The sequence below is a fragment of the Epinephelus moara genome, chromosome 12 (genome assembly GCF_006386435.1).
Source record: "Epinephelus moara isolate mb chromosome 12, YSFRI_EMoa_1.0, whole genome shotgun sequence".
Taxonomy (NCBI): domain Eukaryota; kingdom Metazoa; phylum Chordata; class Actinopteri; order Perciformes; family Serranidae; genus Epinephelus; species Epinephelus moara.
Genome location: NC_065517.1, coordinates 20,174,174 through 20,193,277, shown reverse-complemented (window position 1 = coordinate 20,193,277; position 19,104 = coordinate 20,174,174). Strand labels below are relative to the sequence as shown.

The following is a 19,104-nucleotide window of genomic DNA, read 5'->3' as shown; positions in this document are numbered from 1 at the left end:
CATACAATGTTGTAACACACAAGTTATTGCTTAGAAAACATACATCTCATGCTGAACATACCTCTTTCAGTATAATAGGTCCATCACCAAATATGGAGTTAGCATTCAGCTGAATGAGCAGATATGTGGGGCCAACGCCTAGCAGTTGGGGTGGGGCGATGGGGTGCGGAGGCTCTGAGGAGAGAAAACAATGAACAAGATCATAAAAGAAGGTTTCAAAGAGTCTCAGGAGATGAATGAAACACACTGAAAATGGGCCACAGCAAAACAGAAGAGGGCAGTGGCACAGGGAACAACACGCTGTGGTCCCTGTGGCATAAAACCTCGTTAGTGTAACAGCTAATGTGACCTTTGTGAACTCAAATTATCATTTTAAACACACTTCCAGTAAACTATCATAACTATACTAATGGCACAGATTATTAGGGACACCCTCACAAGTGGAAATTGCACTGACCTGCAATATTGTGACAACAGAAATGTGTGAATGTGAATGTAATGGTGAACTAATTAGCGCATCATTTGTGGTCATGCAAGAGACCAGAGAATAAGCACTATTTTGAGACCCATTGTCTTTTAGTTCTCAGTTGCTGATGTTGTTTGGAGTTTTGTTTCATTCCTATATTCCTGTTCTTACTAAACTTATCTTAATACTACATTTTATTCATAGAGCCCTGTTCTGAATACTCAAAGACACTTCACATAACAAGATTTATACAGTAACTTTCATCTAAACTAGTAGCCAAGTTGTTTCCCGCATTGACATTCCCTTTGCTGTGTGTTGTGGGAGTTATAATGAACTTAATATTGATGCAAACATGCCTTTTGCAGCTGCTTCACATCAAATGCATTCCACCTTCAAAACAAGAAACTGTAAGGAAAGCAGCTTCAGAAAGCGTCTACCGTAATGGCCGATACTTTGAGCCCTTTTCACACATGGGATATGTAAATTTGCCGGCTTCATCTATCTGTTTAAGGAGAGCATTTTTGTCTTTCAGACATAGGTGTCTGCTATGTAAATGTTCCTTACAGCCTAATTCAAAAAATAGATATTTCTGGAAAGAGTCACAATGCTAATGTGATACTTTGCATCTTGTAAAAGAGCTGAATCTAAAAGTAATGAAATGAGGGGGGAAGAGTGTTTCTTCTCTCACAGGCTGCATCTGTGATAGATTTTAACACTTATTGAGCCATTAAAATAAATCCTCTAATAAAATTTTCTCATTGGTTTCATCATCTAATGTTATTAGAGAGCGATTTCTGCTACATAAGGTCAATCAGTACACAAACAGAGGACGATAACATGATAGGTTGACTGCTTTTGCCCAAAGTGACTTGTGTCATGTCAAAAGCAACAAAAATGTTACTCAGCCCGACCTCGTCAGATTGCAGCCCGGTTGCCAGATTGAAATGATGACGTACATTTCTGTGAACCATGGATATGTTTCATTGGTATGATTCATATGCATCATATGAACACTTCTAAAGAGATGTAGTCCAGATTATACATATATATATGAGCTAAGTTTCTCATTGGTTGGAGGAGGGGGTGGTGGATGGCATTAGACCTTGAAGAGATACCTGCCAAGCAGCAGACCACTGTTCAAGACAAACAAACAAGAAAAGTGGGTGTTTGTGGTGACAAATAAATAAGCCAAAAGCCAGTACATGATTTTTTGCTTAACATAACCAGGTATGTTTGGTGGCTAAACCTAACCACAAGTGTACTACAGCTTTGTCACAACAAAAACTGCACTAAGTTTTAAGAAATCCTCTACGCACGTGGTTAGGTTTAGGCAACAAAAGCACGTGGTTAGTTTTAGAAGAAAACAAGACGGTTTGCCTTTACATTCAAACGGTGAACACACACGAACCCTGGTGAAAGTCAGTGGTTAACTTATGTTATTGTCCAGCCACATTTCCCACTGATGCCGCTGTACACCGCTAAACAGTAACAGTGACTGGCCTCATATCATGCCAACATGAAGGATGGCTTTTTTTGACGGTGTCTGTCGCTGGAAGTCACTGCCCAAGCGCGACGAGTCGTATGCGATGACTATGAAATGAGTTTGGGTTGCAGACACATACAATGGCACCATTTATTTACTGCACGTGATTTCTCCAAACAATTGACAACTGAAACCTAAATATTGAGCACGGTGACTGAGAGTAGTGGGGATAACGTTATAGGACTGTAAACAGCCGAAACAGTAGAGACAAACGACTGGGAAAACAACATATTTTCAATCTAACTTGGTGAATTAAGGATTTATTTCAACCAAACCAGAGTAAGACTAACTAACCAGATGACTAACATGACTAACTAAGACATTGTGGGTAAGTTTTATTTTGTCTCTGTTGAGTTTAAATGAAGTGTGTTTTACAGCGAGTAAACAAGGTAATAAAGTCTTCGCAGAGTCAAAGAGAAATCTGAATTTAAAAGATGTACAATTGTATTTCTCTGTTTAGTATCGTGAAATGCGGGTAAGAATATCTGTTTTGTCATTTTGTGAGTTTATTCATTACAGCGCAGCCTTACTATACATGACCAGAAATTCGCTCTCATTCATTGTGTATGGGAAGCAAGTGATTCGCTTTACACACCATACTTGGATACCTACTATGCGGACGAAGCTAGCGGTGCAACAAAAGGGCATGACAATTCAAAAATTTAAATGCTGCTCACATCAAGACAGCCGGTCAAGCTGCAGCATTAGAGACTTTCTGCTCAACTCTGTGTACAATTAGGAAATGCTAAAGTGAGACTAATGCTAATAGCATCGTAGGTGATAATCTATCCAGGTAGAAAGAAAAACATTTTTTTAGTGAATGTCTTAGTTACAATAATATTGCATCCATCTATCCATTTTCATCCACTTGTCCGGGGCTAGGTCACGACAGCAGCAGGCTGAGCAAAATACTCCAGATGTCCCTCTCCTCAGCTCCTCCTGAGGGATCCCGAGGCATCCCCTGGCCAGATGAAATACATAATCTCTCCCGAGTCTGGAAAACCTCACGTGAGGTGCCTCCCATTAAAACAATATTGTTCATGTGAGTCAGCCACACAAATGCGCCACACATAAATATGTTTATATACTGTACACCCCAATACATTCCAGTGAGGTATGAAGGTATGAAAAAATAGATACCACCCAAGCCTACTGGGGTGTATGTCTAAAGGGGCCGCGTATACATATAGATTTGCGCATTTTACCCTTGGGATCAAGGGTTCTGATCATGACTGTCATTTGGTGTGTGTATCCCAGTGTAAAGTCAAGTTTTCCAAGTCTTTCTTTAATTGGTCTGCTTCTCTTTACATGAACTACTCCTCATTTTTGATTGGTATAGATTTAGCAGGGATAATCATCTTTACATACTTGGACGTGACTGTATTTCATAAAAGGTGTCATTAGAATATTCTACATGTGTAACCCAAACGATAAAAGTGACTGAATAAGCACTGGCTTTTTTTTAGAATTACATAATTTGATTGCATACACTGTAGTTTTCATTCGCCATATGTCTTGTAATTCAGCTGTGTACCACGTCCTCTGATGCTCTCTGCAAATAAATACCGTGCGTGTGTACTTGCACGTAAATGTGATGGATGTGTGATGGTTCAGGGCCAGTCAGTTAGATCAGAGCTATCTGTCACGCATCTGTGATTGACAAGTCGAAAACACAACACACACAACCTTAAAACACGCTGCATCAAAGATTTATCTACTTGACACATACACACACACACACACACACATCGACACATGAATTATAATCGCAAACACTCCACACACACACACACACAAACACACACACACATATACTGGGGTCTATCTCACATACAGTAATTCATACGGATTTTATCTCTCTCAGCCACATTCTCAAACCCACCACCAGGCGATATTGCTATCTGTATGAAGATATGGAAAAATGTAATTTTTTTTGCAGTCCAGCTTCAATCATATCATATCAAAGAATTATCTAAATTATATGTGAATGCATGTGTGTTACTGCACATGCTGTTCCTTTAATATCTATATTTTGCTTTGCTGTCGCCTCTTTTCCTCTTTGTGTGTGTTTGTGTTTGCATTTTTTTTTTGTGTGTGTGTGTGTGTGTGTGTTGAGTATGGCTGTCAGAGAAGTGCAGGCTGGGAAGTGTCTTTTTTGCAACAGATGAAACACTGTAGTTTGACAGCACATGCAAACGCAGAAACACACACACACAAACACACATGCAGACAGAGTTGAATCCAGATAATGAATGTTGAAGTGACTTCAGAAAACCAACAACGTCAACAACATGTCAGCTCGCAAGGCCATCAAATAAACAAAGTAAACAACTTGATGATTAACAAACAAACAAATGAAGAAATAAAGCAAAAAAGTCACAAAGAGAAATTTATTCACGCAAAGAAAACCGTGGGTTAGTCTGCTTGCAGCCTGTGTGTTGACTTGAATACATGTTTGTGTGTTACTTTAAAAGCTATTGAATATCTAAAGGATAAATAATACACATAAAACAGTAAATAATGGAAGTGGGTCATCATGTGACTCCAGAGGAAACAAGAGCTGGAACGGGTTCACGCGTTTGATTTTTTTCTTCTTTTATTATTATTTTTTTTGTTCCATCAGTTGTCATTTGTACAGTTGACCTAAAAAAATCTAACAAATCATCAATGGCGTTGTTTTGCGATGGGTTTTTGTCATCATCTGTTTTATTATTAATCACGTGTGAACCCTCTCATCATTTCTCATTTTTGTGGGTCAAATGTAAATGATAATAACAAAACAAATCAACAGTGGGAAGACTTCAAATGTGTGTGTGTGTGTGTGTGTGTGTGTGTGTGTGTGTGTGTGTGTGTGGTTGTCTGACCTAACCCGTCTGCGTGATTAATTTGTTTTCACTGTCACTCACTTTCTTCACTGATATTAGAACTTAAAAGAGAACTCCATTTAAGATTTATGATGTAGTGAACAAACAATAAGAAAAACATAAAGAGAGACAGACAGACAGGAAGCGGACAGACAGATATTTTGTTGGTGACTGGCGCCCACTAGGCATGTTCTTCTTTGTTGTCCATCGTCAGCAACCTTGTCAATAAAGTTTACTTTTCACAAACTGCTGCTGACATCACAGCGGAGCTAACTGGAGGACATCTGACCTCCAGAGCACGAGAGGAGTGTGTGTATGAGCGTGCAAACGTGTGTCTCAGTTGTATCGAGAGCCAACAGTGGTAGTAGGTCTTCTGTAGTTCCTTAACGCCTGAAGCTTCACCTGTCACTATTACTTAGAGTGAGCGTGTGTGTGTGTGTGTGTGTGTGTGTGCGTGTGTGTGTGTGATGGGTTAAAACAACGAAAGAGACATTTTACAAGTGGACCATTACAGGTTTAAGACAGTTGTATGAATTCAGTCTTAAGTCTGATCCGTGTGTGTGTGTTTGTGTGCGTGTGCGTGACAATAATATTGCAGGAGCTTTTTAGGCCATGGTTTGTGTGTAATGCAAGCTGGCATGATGTGTGTGTGTGTGAGTGTGTATGAGTGCGTTAGTATTTGTGTATGTGAGTGTGATACGAGCTGGCGTGATGATGCACTCTGTCACCGTAGGAACCAGAGGGCAAGGCTTTATTAGAGTTCGGCTCTGACCAAACCACAAGTGACACACACACATACACACAGTCTGACTCTTTCATACTTCTTTGTCTCTCACACATACGACGATTATATACTGTTTGTCAACACTTAAACCTGTCTGTCCATCCGCTGCTAAATGAAGGGCTGGTTATCAAACCTCAGCACCTTTTTGGTCGCGACCAAAAAATGTAGAATCATTGAAGCCGGCACCAAATGTCTTGTCCAATTCATAAGCTCGTTTGTTAGTGTTTAATCATATAGTTTATCGGCCGCATATCGGTATCAGCCGATATTCACCTTGTTGACTGCCATCCGCCTACTGGCAAATAATATGACTGTAACCACTGGCAGTGGCCTACGTGTTTTGGTTGAGTCACATCAGTTTTGCTCAGGCTACGAAGTGGAGCTCGATGGCTAATGTTGCACTGTCATCCTGAGGATAATACAGAACGTGCTTGGGACGAACAGAGATCTTCCACAGGACACCATTGTGACAAAAGGACATAGTCAAGTCGCTCTCGATGTTTCAGGGGATGCACCCTATTGTTTCCCTGATAATGCTGCATTGTGAACAACAAATCCGTGTTGACATTGGCAGGAGAAGCGCTAGTTAACGTTGTTTGACGCAGCCAGTGGCCGCAACTAACAGCTTGCGGAGGTTGCACTGAGATACATTATGATGCGTTCAAGCTCTGTTCGGTTAAAATGAGTATTGGGGAAGGTAAATTTTAACATTATCATGATGTGTTCACATGTAATCTTCTAGAATGTGGTTTTTAGTGAGAAGTTTGAATAAATAAAGTTGTTTGAAGGATAAATTTGTTGATGATTTCAATCTAAAATAGATATTAGAGTGAGAATTCTGATATATCATATATTTAAAAAGCTTTTAAAGCAGTTTTTCTTTTAAAAAAAAGTAATTCATGTGAAAGAAGGTTTTGAAAAGATTGTTTTATGTGTATGACTGAAATTGTGCTGATTCAAAGGTAGTGTAATGAGGGATGGAATGACTTTAAAACAGTTTGGTTTTTTTTCCAATAATGTAGATTTCTTTGTTTCTCTGCTTCAATGGTGGAAAATACAACGACAAAAAACATCGGTATCTGCATCAGTATCAGTCCAGTATTGGTATCGGCCAAAAATTTCACAATCGGTGCCTCCCTAGTTCATCATTTGAATCAAATGTTGTCTTATTTATGCAAGGTTCTTGTATGACAGAAGTTTTGCTTATTTTGTTCAATTAAAAAATGACATTTGTGGGAAATGTAAATATGTTTATACTTTCAGAAATAAGATACAGAAAAAAAGTCAGTGAATTGTTTTGGTATCTGTACTGAAACACTAGTATCATATCAGAACCAGTATTGAAATATTTCATTCATCGAAGAAGCATTTACTGTAAATGCCAAACTGAAATGTGAGGGTTGGCTGCTTTTCCTATTTACTGTTTGTTAATTGAATACCAGAGCTTTCTATGAACTGAATATGTTTTAATTTTGGACAAAACAAGCAATCTGAAGATGTCACCTTGTGGTCAGTGCATTTTTCTAAGCCAAGATAATAATAATTGACAGTTTAATTAAAGTCCTGGTAAAGCAAAAATAAATATGTGTTCTGATTTTGTCACACCACAGAAAAATGTGTTATTAACCACCCAGCCAAATTTGAATGATTTTTAAAAATTGCCAAGCACATAACATTAGGTTTCAAAATTGTGGAAAAAATAAGCAGTGTTCTCTGCTCTGAAACTGAAGGACTGAACAAAGTAGTGAACTGCTGAGCAGCTAAATGATCATCACACCAAGCATGTGTGCTCATCTGAAAATTCTGTGCAGAAATATATAAAAACTGATTTTGTGGTTTCTTATGAATACTACCACAGTCCTGCAGAAGAGGGGAAACATTATTGTACAAACCTCAATTTCAGCAGATTTCTGCCTGTGGAAACATACCTTTGATCAAAATAATCATTGGTACTAACTGACGTCATACCTCCAGGTCATAACTAGCTCGCTGCCAAAAGGGGGAATGTCTTTTGTCTGATTTTCAATCATCTGCTGTTGCTGCTGTTAACATCCAACACTGAAACTTTGTTGTCAAACCCATTAATAACTGTTGAGCAACATTAGCCACGTGATGCTAATAGTTAGCCCTGTCACTAGCCCTTTTTTATACAGAGATCAAGCTATAGGGCCAAATTCCCTTTTTTGCTGCCTTTGCATTTTTACACAGATTGAGTTAGCTGCTAACTGTTAGCAGCTGCTTTGTAATTCTACAAGTGCTGGGTCGCACACCTAACATGTAAAACTGTCAAACCTGACCCATGGTCCTGTCCTGCCAGCTGTCCCTCCTACACAGACATCGTTTTGGCGCTGTTAGTAAGTTGAGGTGATTGGACAGAATTGTTAAGTTGTAAAGAATGCACAGGGATTAGCTGAATTTTTGTTGACTGTTGTGATTGCAATACTGCAACATCCTGGAGTGACTGATTATCTGGGAATCACGTCACACTTCTCATGCTCCCATGATGCCCCTCTGCCTCCACAAAATGTGCTTCTTTTCTCTGATCTTGACAGCTCCAGCACACACAGAGGGAGACAATAATGGCACATCTCTGTCATCTACATGTTATAAATATCAATAGACTTTGCCTATGCGTACCTGCACTGAGGCAATCTCACTTCACCCAGCAGACCACTTTTCAGGCTTTGAATATGAAACTTGGGTTTACTGTCCTACTGGCAAACATTTTTTATACAAGTCATATTTTGGCACTTTCCCATGATTCTTTCTTCCATTTCCCTGTTTATCACATGCGCACCAGATATATGATTCCTCCAGTAATCATCCCTCATCTTTCCTCCTCTCTCTTCAATTTAACCATAAATAAATATTTAAGTAAAGATATTCAGAGCAAAATATTAATAATGCAGCTTAACTCTGTCCATATTCATGGTCGTCAATGTCCTGCAGGAACCTCAAATCTCCAACATGCACACTTTTCAAGAAGTGAAATAAACATATTCCCTGTTCCTTTGATTTTTCTCTGGCTCTCATCTCCCATCTGATATTTCTAATAAATAAACATGAGGCTCTCCTCCTTCCACATTCATACATGCAGGCCTCATTCTTTTATTGTGATGTCTTTCTAACAACCAGATTCTGGATCAATATTTATAATCGGCAATATCCCTCAGAGCTCCAAAAGCATCTTTTCACAGACTGGGAAAGCGGCTGGTTTTCAAGGAGACGCCTGGCGCTCAGTGCGTCTTATTGAACCTGAATCTATTTTCATATATGTAGATTGGTCCTATTCATGTTTAGACACATGTCTCCTGCTGAGCGGATCCTTCATCCCTCTCCTCTTCTCAAATTCAAAAAAAGATGTTCACGATAAATAAACATTAGCCACTTAGGTATTCTTACTAAATCAGCGAGGTCCTGCAGAAAACGAAACCAGCGCATTTTCTTGACCAAAATAAAAACATTCCCAGTGGGGATTGTAACCCTAACCGCACCAGTGTTGGCGTCAAGTGACGAAAAGGGCCAAACCCCTAAACTGGACAGTGTAAGAGCTCCATTATCTGAGCCACACCAGAACAAAATTCATATTCATGGTGCTCGTCTCTGCTTTGATTCCTCATATTCTTCCCCTCCGCCATCTCTTATGCAGAATAATAAACATAACTATGCTCAGCTGTTTACATATTCAGACATATTCCTGATTCTGATATGGATATTCTTGAGATAATGAGCAGTCTATTTACATTTAACTTTTCTTCACCATCTCCACTCCTCTCTTTGCTCACCCTCTTCTGTCTCACATCCACCCTCCCCTTCTGTCACCCCCTTATCATTCTTTCCGAATCTCTTTCGCCTTCACCCTCTCTCTGCCCTCCTCCCCTGTCTCTCTCTCTCTGGGAGATGAATTGAATATGTAAGCTATTGGATGTGAATGAATAAAGCATCCCGTCTCAAACACACATTGGTGACACCTTATTAACCACATGTCAGCTGCACATGACAGCTGGAGCACACACACCGTTTCCACTCACGCACACACACGTTTTGCAGCGTACACATGTGCACACATAGACACTGATGCAGCTGCTCCACACCCACATACGCAAACACACACCCACACACAGAGCATTTGCACACAAGCCCACACATGCACAAACATACACACATCTACATACACTCAAACACAAACTCTCCTCATTAGCCTATATTGTGTTAGTGACTTACATTTTATCAGTCAGACACAGTGAATGCACATCTGATTGGAGAGACATTTGACATTCCAAAAGTGAAACACAATGCAAAGTTACCCAAAACACAAAATACATATAACTGGGTCGAGAAAATAATAATTTGGTCAACATCAGGGTCATGGAAAAGATTCAGATTAACTTTATAACTGACCAGACGCTAAATCAATCTGCGTAACATGATCAAAATTAGCGTAGCAACCGTAACTAGGCACGAAGGGTCTGTCAAGGTTTGGATTTCTCAAAATGGTGGAGTGATCATTTATTTATGTTTTGCTTTTGAAAAATGACACATAAGAAAAAGTGTAGGGAATGGATTTAACAGTGTGGTTGTTTGCTCTAACATAAGCTGAACATTAGCATGTCTGCCTAGTAGCTTACTATAAACAGCAGGAGTGACCTAGCGTTCACCTCCGAGGCCAAGAGTGGCATATCATAAACTAACTCTAGGATAAAATGGCAGAAGTTGACTCCCGGGGTAGGATGTGGGAGGAGTCATTCAATTGGTTCAAAGAAAAAAAAGCATTCTCCTTTGAAGTTGAAATGTAAAGTTGGACCCTTGGGGCAAGACGCATGTCAGAATGGGGGCGAAAACCCCTTGGGGCGTCCTCCCTCAAGAAATTATTTAGTTAGATTTTATAGTATAGTCATATGTGCTTTATATAGATGGCTACATATCTACATATAGAGGTAGTAGGCTATAGTATTGTAGATTGCTGGCATTATTAGCAATAATTAGCATTGCTTGCTATCAAGAATTAGCCGACATGTTTAGCAAGCCAACTGGAGAAAGTCACCCTGAAATAAAATGACTAGCTTGAAGGAAAGGCTACAAGGGTTCTGGATAATCCTCACATGGGTTATAGTTGGGATTTTAGTTTGTTTTAATCAGCTAGTTAGTTCGTTTTGAGCTTGGGGGCTTCATGACCAGGACCCAAAAAGTCCCAAAACATGGAAATTAGTTAGCATTTTAGCACTCCTGGTTCCCTTATCTCAAAGTCAATCGGTTTTTAAATGGGTTTTTGGTTAGATGCTTGAAATAAGGTCTGTGGTTCACGTTGTGTTCTACAACAAAAAATACGTCAGTAAATACCCCACTCGTGAATTCTGAAGCTTTAATGTGTCTTAAAAAATGGTTGCTAACAAGTGCCTTAATGAGTCTACAGAATGTCATTATGATGAACACGGCTCGAAAGCCTCGTTGTGGTGGTGATGTTGATGTTATGAGACCATGGTGTAGTTCATTTATAGCCTAATGTAGCGCTTCACTTTTGGCGATTGAAATTGCTGAACAAAACGTGTAAGTATCATTTACGTTTGTTTGCCACAGAGCAATAATCCAAAATTCAATAGAAAAATCCCACTGGCTTTTTGACGAGAGAACCAGGGCAAAGCTGACTTTCGCTTCAGCCTCCAGAAAAATGTCATCCTTGGAGCACTGGAGCAAGGATGCCCCTTTACAAGATTTTCATTTTTGTGCTATCAAAACAAAATTGGCTACTCTAGCAAATTGACTTTGTTCTTAAGGGAGGCATCTTTCTCATCTTCCCCTGCTAGTTCTTGGGGGTTTCACATTATTTTCACAATAGCACTTTCCCTGAGTAACATTAGTCACTGTGTGGTAGTTGGTCCTGGATGATTTAAAGCTAACGTTGGCCTCTCCATCCTGCTTTTTATTGGATGTGGGGGAGATAACACTTCAGTATTACCATTACCATCATTCTAGACACCGAAACACCGTTAAAGTGAAATGCATTGTTTGAATATAACAAAAAGGCATACACCTAACGTGTCTTGGTTGCTCTGATAAAAACTAATCAGCTAAACAGTGTGATATTAGAATGAAATAAGACTCATCTTCCTTATCAAACTTATAGCACTAGTGCCTAAAGGGGGTGGGGCTTAGCAAACAGTCAAGTGATGCACCTTTGTTACTTTTGATTGAAAGCGATACTAAAACTGAGGTATCAAATATTAAATCAGAGAAAACAAAGGGTAAACACAAGTATTACAGAGATAACAAAATATCACACAAGACAATCAAATAACCTTGACAATATTTTTTCCAATTCTCACCTCTGACGATAAGACCCGCAAAGTTGGACACCCCTGAGCCGCGCTCTGACTGGGTGACGCAGCGGTACAGATCTTGATCCTGATTAGTGACCTCTTTGAGGTGGAAGGAGGCGGCGAAACGTCTGTGGTTGATGTTTTTGGTCAGAGCCACGGGAATATCTTCTCCATTTCTCCTCTGAATCACAGAAAAACAGACTGATATCAGGTGTGTCTGCAGAGGCTGCTAAAGGGTTAACTGCCTGGCTCAAGGTCACAAGGCAGCACTGGACCACACATGCCCATGTGCGCACACACATACTCACATTTCCCCTCTGCCTCACTGACAGCAGGTTTGAAGGTCATGACTACAATAGAGCCATAATGAAATCAGCAGCTATTAAACTCTTAATCATGTTAGCTGCGAGGATGTATGGCCTGGGGTCGCTGTGTGTGTGTGTGTGTGTGTGTGTGTGTGTGTGTGTGTGTGTGTGTGTGTGTGTGTGTGTGTGTGTCTGTGTGTGTGTGTGTCTGTGTGTCTGTGTGTGTCTGTGTGTGTGGATGACACTTTATTATTGGATGAACCAGTCCTGAGGGCGGCACATTGAACACAATGTTTCATTTCTTTGTGTTTGTCTATTTCTACACCATCTTACTGGGGGCATTCATATATTTATTTGTGTTTTGTATTATTTATTTGTCAGTAAGGATGAATAGTCTCATATTAAAGGACTGGTTCACCCAAATGACAAGCAAACATATTTTCTCACATGTCTCTCGTGGCATCTCGCCATGTAGATTTTGGTTTTATTTGCCCAGTTTCTGAAAAAGCCGTCTTTGTGATATCTGCCAATTTCAGTTGGTGGTGCTCACACCATTGGAAATTTAAGGAGTATTCTTTTGGTTGATAGTAGTTCCAATGAAAACTGTTTACACTGTGTTTTCTGGATCATCTAGTGACTATATAGCTGGTGATAATCCATTATTGGACGAGGAGAACAAGGAGATGCTGGTAAATTTTATTTTTCAGTGCTGTGAGCAACACAAGTCAAAGGTCCAGTGTGTCAGCTTCAGTGTTAGGTTCTAACAGTACAGTACAGTTCAGTTCAGTTCGGTATGCCTTTTTTTTTCATTTCCACTGTGAAAAGTTGTGGATAGTACCAATGAAACATCCCGTACTGTCCCTATCTTTAGTCACCCTTCTGCTGGGGTACCCAGCAAAAAGATCTGGTACTAAAAGGTGGAGCTGTAAACACTGCAGTCTGTTTTATTTTGTTCTGAAAATGCAACCCCGTTCTGTGGACGATAAACAAGGTGCAGACTCACATCATGTCCGAAGGGTTACTTTTGGTTCCCAAGGTACCATACCGAACGTGCTTGCTGGAAACAGGCCCCTAAATCAGACACACTGTAAGTCTGTTCACCTCCATTTTGTTTTTCAAGGAATGAAATCTCAGAAACGAAACCTCAGAAACAAATATTTTAAAACTTGGGCAAATAAAACCAAAGCTATCCTCAAGGCTAGACACCACAAGAGTAAGTAAGAGCGCATGACTGATTCGTGCCGTGCCCAAGGACAACTGCCCCATCAACTCAACTCCCCCACCGCTGAGATTTCACATTAGTAATGTTCCATTCCTATGTGGCATATTTGTTGTGCGACAGTGCCGAAAAGGGCGCCACCGACAGACACTGTTGCCCCTGGGACTGTCATCAGCAGGGACCGGCGGAGCAGCAAGGTGAAGCTCTGCTTTTAGCCAAAGGAGGAGCTGCTGCGCGAGGTCGGGTTCTGTCTGTGGCAGGCTCATCTGATATCAGTATTAAGTTAATACTGCAGTCCACTTCCATGTTTGGGGACAGTTGGTATTCACACCTGATGTGTACCCTACCGGATTACAACTGAACCACACTTGAGACCATGGATCAACGTATCTTGCCACAAGCTGGACTTTGGGGTCAAGTACACCCGGGTCCCTGATGTGAAACCCTCCTAAGAAATGTTGCCACGTCTTGTTCATCCCATAGCATCCCAAGTGTGTGTATACATGCATGTTTTATAGCCGTACCTGTAGCCAGAGCTTATTGTTTGATGTGTCTCGTCCTGTAGCGATGCACTGAAACGTGGCGTTCTGTCCGGCGTTCACCTCCACGTCCCCAAGACGCAGGAAATGAGGAGATTTATCTACAAAGCAAATGAGGTCAAACAAATGAAGGAAATTAGATTGAGTTTACAGCAAGGTTACGTGTATTTGTATTTAAAAATGTTTCCGGTTTCATCTTATTTGTCTGTGAAAAGTGGGAATGAGGTGACAGAGCCAGAGGGAGTTATAGATACAAACAGGTCAGGTTATTACAGACACACTGTATACATTTCAGGACATTTTCTAACCCTAAGGAATATGTTCATTATTACTGCGATTAGATTTTACTGGAGTCAGATGAAGCACGGTGCTGCATTGCCACTGGGAGGTAACATCAATGTCACATCCAGTATATATAATTCGCACAGCTCCCAATTCTTAACTACCGTGCTCAGATATGAAATAAGCCTTTTAGACCCTGAAGATGCAGTTCAGCTATGATATTCTTATTCCGGGGAGGTGATTGCAATCATAGATAGCAGCTACTATGGTGAATGAAAACACACACACACAAGAGCTTGCACACATGCATTCATGCAAACACACACACACAAACCCGTGTGTCCAGAAATGCAGCTGTGAGAATGAATGCTTCCACTGTGGAGACTAAGTACTAATTCCTTTTCAAATACTTGCTCCTTCCCATTAGGAGTCACGCTCCTCTGCCTGTAAAACACCGGGGCTCTTCTTTTTATATCTTCTCACATTCCACGGCACTCTACTGGCAAAATTAATGTCCGGGAATTTCTTTCAGACACATATTGCAAACTTCTGACAGGGACAGGGACAACAGTGAAAGCAGGACCTCACAAACTGTATGAGAGGTTGCTGCGAGACAGTTTAGTTTCATGACTTATAATCAATAGAATCTATTAAGAAACAAAATTGTCCTCAGAGATTTCAGCGCCGCTACAAGACAGATGACCAAAAGCAGTTGTAATTGCTTCCTTTCCAACATAGGGACCCTCCAGGAACCTGCCTATGGCTGTAGATTAACAGTTTGTCGTCACACCTCTGTTTTGGCCTCTGGAAGTAAGGAAACACTCGGGCGAAAGGAGAGAAGACAACTTGAGACGTAGCGAGAATTTAAAATGGATCGCAGCCCTCATCTCTTTCCTGTCAGTATGAGACAAGACAGCTACTGTTCACTGTGTGTGTGTGTGTGTGTGTGTGTAACTGTGTGTGTGCATGTGGGTTAAAGAGAGAGAGAGAGAAAGTGCTGAGTGGTCAGAATCGTCTCTCTCTATGATTGCCCTAATACTGTCTCATTTCCCGCTTCACTCTCTCCTACTCCCTCTTTCTCTCCGTTTCTCCCTCTCCCATTTTATTTCTCTCATTTTTTCCCCCTCTTTCTCCTCTCGCTGCATCCCTCCTCTCCTGTGTCACCTTCTCACTTATCTACCCATTCAAGTGCAACAGAAACCATCCCAGGTACAGTCTAATTAGTGGCCAAAGCTATCAGCGTCTATTCAGCGAACTAGGACTAATTGCTGGCATGCTAATGACTCACCGCATGGGTAGCTGAGCACCTGAATGTCGTCAATGGCGATGAAGCCGGCTTTGCTGTCCGAAACCTCTGCTTCGAATATGACCTGAGAAAAAAGAGAGAGAGATTTAGTTAAAACTGTTCATTACTATCAATGTTATAAGGCATATTGTTTTTAAATTAATAAATCCACTCTACTAGGACGCCAGCGTCCTCAGCCAACTTCACGTTTTTTCTTAGAATGAGTTTTAAAGATAGAGTGAAGAAAACTTGTCAGGAAATAACACTCCGATGTTCAGAATCAGGGGTCCCTTGAACTCTCACATCAAGATATCTGAATGAAAATGGATTATAAGTCTCCCCTTTACAGATAAGCCCACTTTACGCAAGTCCCATTCACTTTGGGGCAAAAAACATGACATTTTTTTTGCATGCAGTATGAGCGTGTTATGTTCGCCTTTTGTATTTGAATATTTCTGCATACTGAGGTCCCTAAACAGTGCTGGAATTGCATAAATTGGGCATGACTAGAAAGCTGAGACTCTTGGGGATTCAATGAGCGCAATTGTATTCATGTATGATGATATTAGTCCCCATAGTACCCATTTCATTGGGGGTGAGACCATTTTTTTGACAACATTACTGTGTAAAATGACCTATTGTGACCTGTAGGATAATCACAGCCGAATTCAATTTCACAACCATAAACTGGAGACCTTGGGAATTCAGAGGAATAGATTATTGTAATGTCAAGTATTTTCTGACCCTCCATACGCCTGTAAACAGAACGAGTCTGAGCATAAACAAAATATACAAAACACAACACCAGAAAACAGATTGAAAAATGCTATTCTGAGGAGAAAACTAAAACAACTAGCAAAAAGCCTCCTTGCTTATCACAAACCCTCCACGGCACTGTTACCAAATCATCAACCCTCTTTAGTATCGTCACCAAATCATAAGTTTTAGATGCATTCTGGGTGCAGTGGAAGTTGCAAAGTAAGACTATTTCTATTTAAATTTGCTGTAAATGTGATGGATCCAATCTAAGTTATCACAGGATAGATAGAAAGTCAGTGACAGCCGCCAGTGATGTGCACTAAACTGGATAAATACAAAGCTGCCATCCACACTGCTGCTGGATTTATACATTCAGGCCAACAAGCCAGGAAGGATAAATGAGATACTTCCTGTTGGATCACAGTAATCTCCTTTGGTACACATAAAATGGCTGCCACAGAAATGATAATACGTAATGAAACCAAACGCGGCAAGGTGGAGAATGAAGGGTTTGGAGCCAATCTATTTGTTTTTCTTTTCCATCCATTATCTGTATTTCAACTCACCAAAAACATAGAGAGGGAATAGTGAGTCAAATAAATGCCAAAAATTGAGAAAAGCAGCAAAATGTTGAAGCAGATGGTCAAATTACAGGCTTTAGATGTGATTTTATACCTGTGGCTGTTGCGTCTGATGCTAACCCGCTTCTCTAAATTCTTCATTTCAAGTAGAGAATTAATACTGCATTCAACAGGTGCTTCAATTTACCGCCATCTCGTTTCATCAACTCATTGTCTGAATAACTACTCTCCTTGTTTATCTCTCCTTCCCTCCCTCCTCCTTGTCCATACGCTACCCCTCCAACTCCCTCCTCTCTTTATTTCTCCCATCATCATCCCTCTCTCGAGCCATTCTCTCCCCCAACTCCTCTCTTTCCGTCTCTCGCTTGCCGTCTCTGTTTTCTAACAGTGTTTACTCAGAGAGGTGCGCTGTAATGAACAGAGGGAGAGGAGGTCGCTATCAAGAAGAGAGGTAGAGGGAGAAAGAGAGTGAGGGGGTGAGCAGTTGTTGTCATTCATCACCTGTAAAAGGAAATCTGCCGTGAACTGTTTACGCATAGCTTATCATCCCCTGCTTGTCACACTCTTCCCCCTCTCCGTCTCCCTCCCCTTCCAATCCGTCTTGTCTCTCTCTCCTATCATCTTTCACTCATAGCTCACTGCGGAACACAGCGGAAAGACATCAGTTGACTTTTAATACCTTCATCTCTGTCCGTCTGTTTGTCTGAAGACCGGCTCGCCTGTCCGCCTGTAGTCTGCTTATCGTTGCTTGTTATTACATCCACGTTTGTTCTGGTAGCCGTAACATGACCTCACGACTTCTCCTCTTTGTGTGCGTGTATAAATGTATAAATTTAAGCTTTCTGAAAAGTTCATTTTTGTACAAAGTGTTGACTTTATCAATAAAAACCAGAGCTCAACGCAGGCCTGAAGTCAGTTGAGGTGAGTCCAATTAATGTCTCATGATTTGTTACATCAAGTCTCGAGTCCTTGAGGCCTGGTCCAAGTCATGAGCAAATTGCAAGTCAGTTGTGAGTCCTTCAGGTCTCTTGAGAGGAGCTTTCTTCACTCTGCTGTAACAACATGCAACAGCCAAACCCCTGCTGTCATCGGAGACATCACATCAAGTGGAGTTCATGCCTTCAAGAAGAGGTTAAATAAACACCTCCTCAGCATGAGACTGCAACCCTAAAGCTCAAGAACTTCAATCGTACACAAATCAGCTTCATACATATTCCTGAGTAGCTGCAGACCAGTAGACACGATTACATTCACACATTAATCAGATTCTTGCCCTTACTCCACGAAAGACAATACTCCTACTAAGCTGTTTACATTTTTAATTCCAAAGGAATATTCCACCAATATTCCTGTTTACATGCAGCTGTTCACAGCATGCCCTAACATGACATACATCACTTTAAAATATGGAGTAGTGGAACCGCTGGAGCCACCTGTGCCATTTTGCTTTTTTGCATCGAAATAGGATTCTCAGCTTGTCAAATGCCAACACTTGGTCGATGGCCCTCTGCGTCAGATACTGATGCACAGAGACACCCTTTAGCTGCAGTGTGAGACCCACTGGGCGGCAACATTTTTTGACGTTTTGAGCAACCACCATAGTGAGAAAATCCATGATGGGCAGGAGTGGAGGTGAATGGGTCAAACAAACTCCGGACTTTCACCACTGGTGGCAGACTTGTTCCAACTGTGTGAACACTGCCTCGTTCTTTTATTCCTTCAACCACATTCTTCAAAAGGTCTGTGTTACAATATTTGTGCATATCCAGATACCTGTTGAAATGCAAGTCTTTCATAATGTTTAAAAGTAGGTGTGTTTCTTCTTCTAACCATTCTTATTTTCAGGTGATTATAAACTAATAAAAACATAGTTATGAAGATTATACCATTTTTGCCAATATATGCTCCTAAATCCTTCACACTGGACCATTCACAATAAGGCCTGGTTTGGAATAACCAAAAGGAATATGCTCTCTATATTACCTTAAAGGGAAATTTCGGTTTATTTCAACCTGTCTCCTATCGTCCTAAATTTGTTTCAAGTGACTAGTGACATAAAAATAATAGTTAGCATGTTAGCCGTTAGCCTAGATACAGCCGGGGCGCATAGTAGTGTCAGACCTGTTAAAACGTAAGTGAACGGGCATACTTCAAGTGCAA

General features: G+C 40.7%; 1 protein-coding gene across 10 annotated transcripts in view; it reads right to left on the bottom strand.

Annotated features, from left to right (window-relative positions):
- The window catches only part of ptprk (protein tyrosine phosphatase receptor type K), a 161,086-nt gene that overhangs the window by 62,285 nt on the left and 79,697 nt on the right, over window positions 1-19,104 (bottom strand). For all 10 annotated transcript variants that reach the window (XM_050057564.1, XM_050057571.1, XM_050057565.1 and 7 more), the window contains 4 exons: window positions 15,608-15,689; window positions 14,023-14,138; window positions 11,981-12,155; window positions 62-174 (listed from right to left, as the gene is read on the bottom strand). In XM_050057564.1, coding sequence (XP_049913521.1) covers window positions 62-174; window positions 11,981-12,155; window positions 14,023-14,138; window positions 15,608-15,689 — 486 coding nt within the window. The remainder of the gene's footprint in view (window positions 1-61; window positions 175-11,980; window positions 12,156-14,022; window positions 14,139-15,607; window positions 15,690-19,104) is intronic.